Source organism: Talpa occidentalis, unplaced genomic scaffold (assembly GCF_014898055.3).
Source record: "Talpa occidentalis isolate TD23 unplaced genomic scaffold, MPIMG_talOcc4v2.1 talOcc4.15, whole genome shotgun sequence".
NCBI lineage: Eukaryota > Metazoa > Chordata > Mammalia > Eulipotyphla > Talpidae > Talpa > Talpa occidentalis.
In genome coordinates, this window is record NW_023601543.1 from 40434033 (window position 1) to 40445077 (window position 11045).

Genomic DNA, 11045 nt, shown 5'->3' on the forward strand with positions numbered 1-11045 from the left:
CATTCTTGCTATTTTTTAATATGGCATTAAACTTTGAGCAGGTACTGCTCAATTCTCACAGCCAGAGGAATAGAACAGGGTTAGGGCAGACACAAAAAGATTTGAACAACAAATATTTCCCAGTAAATACTCAGCTTCACTGCAGATAGGTTGGTTTTTCATGTGTTTTTCATAAAATTTTTAACAATGTTTGCATGCCTTCAGGAGGTAATGACAGTATAGTTTGCACCGCTTTGGCTACAGAGAAGCCACCATTTTGTTTCACATACTTTAGTGTCAAAAAAGATTTAAAAGTGAGTCAACATAAATTGCTCTTTATTAAGGTATTAAGGGTCTCTTCCTTGAGAGTCTCCATTTACCTTAATACCTTTAAAATATAACCAAAAATTCTTCATCTGAACAGCTTGGTAATTTTCATAAAATACAAACTGAAATGTGGCTGTTGTCAGAGGTTGCAGGGGACAGTTGGGAGATTTACTGGCATAGTGATTAATCACTTCAGAATAGTATCAATGGTTACTTTAAAATAAATTTGTCCAAAAATTGGGTACTTGTATATATACGCAATTAGAACACAAGAGAGACTGTGATTTTTAAATTGACTATTTTTCTGTTGAAGTATTTTTTCTACAGATGTTTGTAAAAATTTTTGTTTTAAATATGACATATCTTACACTACAATTTTAATTATCACTAGTCTTTCAGTAACTAAAATAGGTGATTTTGTACAAAGATTCAAAGACAAAATTTAACCTCAACAACCATTGAATGTGTGTGAATTCATTTTGTGTTTTTTTTTTCCCTCCTATATATAACCTGAGTTTAAAATGTAGGATTTTCTTCCTTTGCTGTGTGAACAGTGTGATTTCATACACTCACACAGCAATGAATGAAACCCATGGAAATCCTACTGATACTAACGAATTTTGTCTAAACTGAGTGTGGTCATTTTGTGTGGCTTGAAATGGTCATTTTGTTGTGATTTGCACATTGGTTGTTGCAGAGCACAGTGTATATGTCACTTCTAAAGTGTCTAGGGTCTTTACAGAGAAAAAGTAGTGCATAAATTGAAAAGATTTATTTCCTTTATCATGAAGTCTTATTTGTGCAAGCTCTCTAAATCATGTGTATATACACAGTGCAAAGTACAATTCAGATGCACACAGAAAGATCCAGAAAATAAAACTATTTCAAATCAGTAATTTTGAAATTATTCACTTGTGGACAGATTTTTAATCCATTGAAATCAAAGCTCATTAGTTTTCCATAGAAATACATGAAGTCAGGAAAGACATGTAGAAACAGAGGACTAAAATGTGGAAGAGAGCTCTCAGGGTGGGCACCAGGTCATTTGTCCTGCAATTCCTTCTATACAAACATCCTCATACCTGTCTTAAGAAGGCCAGTAAGGGACACCTAAGGAGCCAACGCTGCCCATTCATCCATGCACAGTGAAGATCTACTTTGAAAAAATAATTTAGCTTTACTTTTTGAAGAAGTTTGGGTCTTCTGCCTCAGTATGTAACATGGAAAATGAAGATAAGTAATGAAAACATGAAATAAGTTTAACTATACTTTTAAACATTCTCATACCAAAAACTCAGAATTTCGTAATTTTAGTTAAAATTTAAGGTGGATTTTGTTTTAGGTGAAAAAAATTTATTTGTGAAGCATTTCTGTTCACTGTCAAGCAATCAACCCCTCTCCATCACCAAGGGTTATTGTACCCTATTCTGAACAAATTCCTTGATTCGGCCAATGGATTTCATAAATATTTTTTTCTGCTTATTTTTCTAGGATATTTCTGGTTCAAGAAAGACCTTTGTTTTTGATTCTGACCTCCTGCATGCATATGTGTTCTCATGTGGCAATATAGAAAACAAAGTTTGGTATTAAGTAAATAAATGTACTACCAACACCACAATAGACTTTGAGAAGTCTAAAAAAAAAAATTCCTCTGTCTACCCAGATAGGTTTATGATATCACTATAATAATATGATAGATAATATGATATCACTACTGCCCCTGGTCCATAGCCTTCTATTTTTTGTGCTTTAAAAATGTTATACTAAGCAGTGATGTTAGTAGGTGGTGTGAATATGTGTTTGGTTTTCTAAAGTCTTTTACTAGATATAAATGCTATGAACTAAACCTCTTTTTAATACAGGTCTAGGTGGTGCATAATAACAATCAGTTTACAACCTTACTTTTACAACCTGTGAAAAGGGGGTGGGGCAAAAGCTGTTTTAAGGCTAATCAAATCTGAGAGATAACCAGCCAATTATAAAGAAATTTTCCAGTATGCGAGAAATAACTTGGAAGATGTGATGCAATTAATATGAAAATTATTTATATAATCCCTTTCCTTCCAGGAATCGATGCTTATATAATAAACATGGCTTACAGGATGACAATTTGCAAAACAGTCAATTTATTAAGTAATATCAGAACTTGGAGAAGGAACACTCAAGTTAGGTTTTATTTTAATTTATATAGATAAAAAAGAGTTTGATAGAGTCATATTTTTCTCCTTTCAATTGGCTATACTAGAAAAGTGTGAACACAGCTTGAGTAGATGGAGAGATAAAAAGACATGACTAATTGAATAGGTCAATGAGTTGATCTCTTTCTTGTCTTTGAGGACAGTCTACTTTCTGTTAAGTCACCCTGGTTGTGTGCAATTGCAGGGGTAGAGGGAGGGGAAAGTGTGGCCACTTCATAATAATGTTTTTTTTTTTGATAATTGATTAAAAATATCCTTTTGGAAGGCTCCCAAGGTGAGCCTATCTGATACTAAATTCTCCTTGATAATAAGTTGTGCTGTAAAGAGAAACTCAAGTTCTAGTTAGTGAGTTAGATTATGTGTGAATGAGTATAAGTTCTATATTTATATTTATGAAAGAAGTCATAGTGACCTAGTGTATTTTTCACTGGAAGACACAGGTTTAACTTTGTGGATTCTGTTTACAGAAATAATAGTCTAGGTCCCTTGTATATAATCACCCTACCCCACTTTAGAGGTAATAGATGTTAAACTGGATTTTGTTTTTGAGACAGTATTCTTTTAGAAAAATCTCCTTATTTTAGAAATGTTCCACCAGTAGGGCTCTTTTAAAAACATACTTTTATTTCAAATTATTAAAATCACTTTTAGTGATTTAAAATATTTTATATTATTTTTTCTTTATGTTTTAAAATTTAACATCTGCAAAGAGTAAGTTGGAGAGTTGTTATTTTCAAAATTATTATCTGGGGCATGGATAAGGAATGCTCTAGCCTTATTTTATAGAATGGGTGATTGTGGGTGCTACCAATTCACATAGTATTGTTTTGCATTGTTACTTTTACTTCATTTTAAGAAATTTTTGAGAGTGTCATATATTTGTATTTTTAAATTTTAAATCATGTAAATAATTTCTATGATTTTGAGATTACTACGTGTCTTTAAAAAACTATGACAAGTGGAAAATACATTATTTTATTTAGGAAACTACTTTTTAACTTCTAAACAGTTCCTACTTCTCCATTCTCACCATTCTTATTCTCCTCCCTTACTAAAATACATTTTAAATGAAAACATAAATTTATGTTTCCACATATAGCCTTCAGACAATTAAAATAACAACAAAAGTCTGGCATGGAGGCAAGGAAGATATCTAAATGTTAAGTAGTACAAGGGAATAGTGTTTGATTTTATGAATGATAAAAACAGCTCATATACTAATATAAGCAATGATTTTTCCTAACTTTTTGTTTTTAAAAATAAGAAACCAATTTCCAGGTGTAGTATTTCTCTTCTTTTATTGTTGTAAAGATACAAGCTAAAAAAAAAAAAAAAAAAAAAAAAAAGTAAAGATACAAGCTAAAGTTTAGTAATTGTTTTCTTTTTGTTATCCATGCAAAGAGCCAAAGCCATATAGTTCATCAACTTATGTTTACATACGCATGATTAGAATTTTGACTTTGTTTACATATCTGTACCACATGAGCACTTGTTTATTTCTCATCTTATCCCTTCCATAATCTCTTCATTTTCTATTATTCTAATCAGGTGATGGGAATGATTTTTTTTTTCTTTCATTTCATTAAATATGGTTATTATTCTTCCTTTTTAACCTACCAATTCTTATTATGGGAGATAGAACCATTGCTGCAAACACCTGAAAGAAACTGCAGCTAAAGCTTCTATTTCTTACAAAGGCCTTGGCTGGGAATTGGATGGTGGCAACTTCAGTAGAAGGAAAGTCCCAGGCAGAGGAACCAACTTAGTCTGAATTCTAATGAAAATGTTATGCTAATGATACAGGGCAGCTGATAAGGAGGTCATCTTAAGGGCCAACTAGGTCTTGGTTATATTTTAAGAGAGAGAAAACAGGTCATAAAGGAAACAAGTCTCATAAATATGTATTACATATATATATATTCATTTATCAGTAATACATAGTAAAGTATTGATAGTGACAAATATTTGTATCTGTATATTTAAATATGCAGCTTCTAAAATACCTGCTCATGTACCCACTAAATTCAGTATATACTGTTAGTTGGTTTCTGTGTACTTTGGTTAAGAAAAACTTTTTAATTAATTAAAATTTTTATAGGATATTTAAAGAGAAAGAGTTCAGTTTGTATAAATAGAAATAGAACCAACAAGTTTAAGACTATGGGTTTTGTCTTGTAGGTACATTTGTATAAAGTCAGTATAATTTATAAAGAGAGATATGTCCATGAGTATATACACAACATGTAGCATATTCATATACAACACTCACATGTTATGATGAAGTGTGCTGTTGTAAATCATTAGGCAATCTGAAAATTGCAAGATATTGCATGTGATAATAAATACCTATTAAAATGATTAAATAATGTTTCTTTGTCTAACAAAAAAAATACTTTGGTTATGAATTGAGAGGAATTTTGCTGCTGAAATTCTATAGTTATATGTACTATTTACTGCATATATGTGTCCACTAAAAAAATTGGGGTAAGGCATACATGTATATACAAAGCCTTAAAACATAACTAATTCTGATTTAGTAAGTTATTCCTCACCCATCACTACAGGTAACTGTCCTTTAGTTTAGGGAGGGTCCTATAAAATAATAGAGGTAAAATGGTACGTAGCAATGGGAATAAGAGTATAATAAATGGGACTTTCCTTCCAAATATCTTCATGTATACTTCCTGCCCCTCAAACTTAGATAAGAATTGGACAGAATTTAGCCTTACTGGGCAACACTAAGTAGTCAAAAGTTTATCATAGTTGCTGGGCCCAGGGTGTCTTAAGAATAAATAAATTAAAAAAAAAAAACACTTCTTATATGTATTAATCTTCCCATCTCTCATCAGGGGGAATGGACTCACCTATGAAGGGTTCCTGGAGAGAACAGGGAAGAAGAGAGGTGGGTGAAGCCAACAAGGTGATATGAAAGCCTCAGCAAAAGTCTGGGTTCAGTTCAGGAGGGGCAGGTTCAGAGAAGGGTTTATCTGTTGGAGGAGAGAGAGAGAGAGAGAGAGAGAGAGAGAGAGAGACTCCTTTTGGAGAATATTAATAAGATTGCACCTCTTGAAATAAACTCCCTGCCTGGACTGCCTTCCACCCTTCCGGGACTGATTTCCATCATTTGGGGTGTGTTTTGTGTGACCTTTAACATGGGTGCTATAATAATACTAGGTCTCTTCTCTCTGTGTGTCTCTCTGTCTCTGTGTGTCTCTCTGTCTCTCTCATATTTGTTTAAGGCCAAAGATCAAAGGGAGAGAATCAAGAATCAAAACAATGACTGATGATTTCTAACCTGAACCAAAGCAGATGAGCTGTTTACCCAGAATGTAACTGTTCGAATGCTTCACTGTGTGTGTACACCACACAATAAAGCCAGAATAATAATAAAAAAAAGATTTCTGGAAAAATGTTTTTATTTAAACCTTTTAAATCTCTTACAACAATAAAATATTGTGTCAATATAAACTGCTTGACTAAAATGGTTCACATCAAACATTACAACAAATTGTCTTTCTTTTGACACCCAACTCATCTTTGAGAGTTTTCTTTTTAACACAATGCAGAATTTATTGAAAATAAATAATTGCTGGCAACTGCAATAGGCAATTCGAATAAAATAGTTGAAAAAGCAACTCTTAATGAAAATAGCGTTTATTATACATCAGTTACTAAATGAATAAACTAAATGATCTTTTTTAAATTAATAACTTCAAAAAACGTTTAATATACAAAACTGTACAATTATAAAGTCGGCGGAAATATTTGGGTTAACTTAGGTTGAACCACACAGCTTAACGGTAGAAAAAAATATTGAAAAAATCTAAACAAAAAACCTTAACAGTTGTAAAATATGAACTCAACATGGAAAAAAAATTAAAATAAAACCGGAAACTAAAACCCAACTACCAACAGAATGCAGAGAGTCGACAAAAATGAAAAAGGGTCTGAGATTTGAATTTATGCAAGCATTGGACCTGCAGCTGGGGGAGACCAGAGGCCTGGCAGCCCATACTAGTAACATCCAGAAAAGGGGGCCTGAGGCTTCTGGTCCTTAGGTAGTTTGAAGCTTTGTTTACTGCAACCGTGCCAGGAGTCAGACCAGGCGGCCAGGCAGGGGTGTAAAGGAGCCCCCAGCCAGGTACTGCGGGAGGGGCAGCTGCGGGTGTTGGATGCTTGGTTGGTGGTGCACAAGTGTGCTCCTTGGGAATGAGGTGTGCCTATGGACCTGGCTTGTGAGAATAAGGGCTAGAAATAAAGCCTCAGCAACTGCATATTTTTGGGATCTCTAAAAAGCCTAGCGAGATTTTTTTGTAGTTTTTGTTTTCTGTAAATATTAATACACACACCTAACTACACACACACGCACAGACATATACACACAGGTACACATATACACAGAGGAAAGAAGGAAGGAAGGAAGGGAGGGAGGGAGGGAAGGAGGGAGGGAGGGAGGAGGGAGGAACGTAGGAAAGAAGGAAGGGGAGGAAAGAGAAGGGAAGGAAGCCCAGCCGCCCAGGCACTCGCTAGCTACCTCAATAGACGCAGTGGGCTTCTACCAGCTGTGCTTCTCAGAGGCTCGGAGTCCGCTCCACTTGAAACCACTTACAGACAGCTGTAGAAACCCGGAGAGGACACGGTTGCACGCCTAGACCGGAATCCCTGTGACCAATAGTTTCACTGTCGCTCTCTGCTGAGTAGAAAGCGCCTTGCTACCCCTCCTAAGGCTTTCTCACTCGGACCAGTGAGCTGGAGATGAACCAAACTGGGAGGCGCTGACACTGTCTGTAGCCAGCGTCTTCCGGCCATAATCTCCAGCGAAAGCGATCGCGGGGCTAGTGCGTTAGCGCTAGTCCTCAGTCTGGCGCTTCGCTAGGCTGGTGCAAGCGCCCACTGCCAGCGTTTCCGGAATTCAGTAGGTGCGGATCCCTCTCTGCTCCTCGGGCCAACCTTTTTCTCCTGGATTCGCGACCAAATCTTTCCCGGATACCCAGATCTGTGCCGAGGAACATCGCAGGGGCTCCACAGTTCCCTGAGGCAGCGCAGAAAACTTCGGAATGGCCTCACCAACTTTGCGCTGGTTTGCAAATCTAATAAATCTGCCTATTCTGCCCATCCTAGGCACTCCGCCCCGGGAAAAGTGTATAGAGAGATATATCCCTCCATATAACTTCGATATAATTATAAACGCTCCCTATTGTATTATATTTTCTCTACACAGATTTGGGATAGGGGTGGGTGAATGCGTAGGCATATCTTCCCTTTCCTCCTCCCAGACTCCCCTCCCTTTTCTAAGCAATTAAAAAACTATCAGCTCAATGAAGGAATAATAATAATAATAATGTTGAGTGGTCGATTAGATACAAATTATCTCACAAATATTGTGTACAGCTTTAGTAAAACACCGCAGACATTTAGAAATGCTATCGAAGTTTTAAAAAATGCAAAACTAGTCTATTGTAAAACAAATTTCACCTGAAATACAGCTGCTATAACCAAGGCGCTGAAAGGTTATTCAGAGGCACACATCTGTCTTCCCACCCCCACCTCCCACATCCCTACCCCGCCCCATGTTACTACACTCCTTACTCAGCCTAGAGAGGAGCAACCAAACAAATCTTTCTCAAAGTAAACAATATGTATTGGTGAGCAGAAAAGGTTGGAGGAAACTTGCATGGGCGGCAGGGACTATGAGGTCCTAGCCTGAACTGCTTAATGTAACTGTATGTCAGCATTAGGGAAGCCTGAATGAGTGTGTTGTGTCTGTGTGTGTGTGTGTGTGTGTGTGTGTGCGCGCGCGCGCACCCGTTTCCTTTCTTAATGTGAGTTAAAATCACCTGTTTTGAGAGAGAGAGAGAGAGAGAGAGAGAGAGAAAGAGAGACAGAGAGAGAGAGCGCAAATAAAGCTAGACCGAACGAAAGTGAGACTGAAAAAGAAATTCGCGCTGCTCCCAGTGGGGCCGGCTGCTTCTTCGCTTCCTGCAGTCAGAGATCGTGGCAGGACGTGTCTGTTTTCACCGTATGAGAATAAACCTCATGCGGCTGCTGATCCCCTGGAGGAGTCATTCTTTTCTCTTTCTGTCTTCGATTACAGAACCAGACACGCACCACTTCTTTCTCCAACTGGAGGCTGTCTGCCAGCGAGGAAATCTCCTGCGCTGCAGGCTTGGGACACTTGAGGAAATGCGTCTCCAGTACGCCCTTGACACTCACCTCAATGGAGGTTCGCTTCTTGCGCTTTCGTCCCTGCGCTGCAATCTTGTCAATGCTAGTCGGGCTCCCTGTAGATGAATCGGCCTCCTCCAGCCACTTGTTTAGCAACGGCTTCAGTTTGCACATGTTCTTGAAGCTCAGTTGCAAGGCCTCGAACCTGCAGATGGTGGTTTGTGAAAACACGTTGCCATATAATGTTCCCAGCGCCAGCCCCACGTCGGCCTGCGTGAAACCCAACTTGATTCTTCTTTGTTTGAACTGTTTGGCGAACTGTTCCAATTCATCCGAGGTTGGTGTCTCCTCATCCGAGTGGTCCTGGCAGTGGTGCGAGCCCAGATCGCTATGGTCTGGGGGCTCCCGAAGCACTGGATGTAGGCTCTGTGATGAGGCGGAGGCTGGCGGTGGAGTGAGGCCCCCATGCTCAAGCATGCCGCTCACAGTGAAGCCAGACTGCGAGTACACGTTGAGGGGTTGGCCGCTGGACGTGATGGACGGGTTCGGAGCAGGGCTCGCCCCCCAGGCATTCGGGTGGTTTGTGTGAGGAGAGTGATGAGCGACGTGCGGTGAACGGTGATGGATGATCGCGCCCAATTGCAGGTCTTCACGCCCGGGCTTCACGTCCTGCTGGTCCAGGGGACTGGTGGCTAGTGTGGAGGACCATGGGCCTCCATCGCTCAGACTAGTCACCCAGTGATGCCCTAAGGGATGCCCATTGCTAGGAACTCCCTGCAAGTAATCACTTTGGAGAAGTTTCTGAGGGTTTCGGAAAGGACTCCCCTGCTGCATGCTCGCAGAGTCCGCATGCACAAGGGAGCTGGAACTGAGAATGCTGTAGGGATTCGAGGCAGCTGTGGCCATAGTCGGTGAGGATCCCCTACTAGTTATAATGTGGAAAAGGGAGCAGCTTCAGCCTTTGACATCTACGGCGCGGGGGAGCCAAAGCCGCGAGTGAGAGTTACAGGCACCCTCTGCGTCCAATAGCAGAGCGTCTCTGCCTGGCCTGCCTTGAGTTTAACCAATGACTACGCGGGAGGACGGGATCTCTTTCAAAATAGGCTGCTGAAGCTCGAGAGTTTCAGTGAGACTCAAGCAGGAAGTGAATCAAATCATTTGGTTCCATTGGTTGCTGAGCGCTGAGTGGCAGCAGCATATTTCGTTAGCCTTCTCTACCATCCTCCCTACTTCAAGGGTGTTTGTAGTGGAGGGGGAAGGATGAGAGGGATGCGTGTTTATGTGTGTATTTGGGGGGACGAGTAGGGGCTGAGGCAGCAAACTGGTTTTACAACTCCTTTCAGATTATTTAAATTAACCTAGAGAAAGAAAAGCATATTAAGGAAATAATATAATCAGTTTAAATGTCATCTGGATAGATCTTCATGAATAAGAATTTTTCTCAGATTCTTCAGGCGTTCTGGATTAGTTGTATAGGGGGAGCTTGCAAAAGGAAACCTCACTACAAACTTTGAGCAAGGGATAGTCTTCAATAGGACCTTACACCTATAAGACTGAAGTCCATGATTCCAATAATAAATATTAAGATTCATTAAATCATTTTATCATTTATAAGAAACTTGTACCAAGGTCAGAAATTATCTAAGAAAGAGATGCTGATTTCTTCTGAAAAAAAAAAAAATTTAGGGCACGAAGAATGAGGAATTCAGGAAAAATAAAATCTAATGTGCTCTGGTAAATTCCAATCATTTTGAGGTTTGTCTCCCAATCCAGTTGGTCAAATGGAAGACCTACTTTTTATTACTGCTCCAAATGAGCTCCTAGCAGCAGCCACACAACTTACCTCAGAAACAAAGCTTGCTGCAGTGTACAGCCCTCCCTTACACTCACCAGAGACACTCAATAGGTACACAGAAAACTTTCTTGATAAACGTGCCCTATGCTTTCACCTAGGAAAAATGATTGTGACATAGTCCTGCTGCCAACCCCAGATTTCAGATAGCTTGAATTAAATTGTAATCATTGAGAGAGAGACACACACACACAGACAGAGAGAGGTAAAGGGAGAGGGAGAGAGACACACACACACACACAGAGAGAGAGAGAGAGAGAGAGAGAGAGAGAGAGAGAGAGAGAGAGAGAGAGAGAGAGAGAGAGAAGCGCAGGAGCGAGCACGCAGGCAGGAGCTGACTATTTGGTATTAAGTTTGAATTTTCTTTTAGCTTGGGAAGACAGGACTGTTTTTACATTTTGGTTAAAAGAAAAAAGAAGACTTAATTCCTCCTAAGCTTTTATAAGTTAGGGAAAGTAAAGTCCACAGTCCCAGCAAAGCCGTTGATTGTAAGCAGATTCGGGTGAAAATAAATATTTTGGATT

General features: G+C 38.9%; 2 protein-coding genes across 2 annotated transcripts in view; both read right to left on the bottom strand.

Annotated features, from left to right (window-relative positions):
* CYLC1 (cylicin 1) overlaps window positions 1–7313 on the bottom strand; it is a 67018-nt gene extending 59705 nt beyond the window's left edge. The window contains exon 1 of the mRNA XM_037511628.2: window positions 7186–7313. Within this exon, the coding sequence (XP_037367525.1) occupies window positions 7186–7313 (128 nt within the window). The remainder of the gene's footprint in view (window positions 1–7185) is intronic.
* Window positions 7314–8489: 1176 nt separating this feature from the next.
* POU3F4 (POU class 3 homeobox 4) lies at window positions 8490–9633 on the bottom strand. The gene has a single exon (XM_037513010.1). It carries the CDS (start codon window positions 9573–9575, stop codon window positions 8490–8492), a length of 1086 nt encoding a protein of 361 aa, XP_037368907.1. The 5' UTR covers window positions 9576–9633.
* Between the last annotated feature and the right edge of the window lie 1412 nt (window positions 9634–11045).

What these genes read in the sequence shown, in the direction of transcription:
- POU3F4 (XM_037513010.1), bottom strand. Translation starts at nt 9,575, where the DNA reads ATGGCCACAGCTGCCTCGAATCCCTACAGCATTCTCAGTTCCAGCTCC.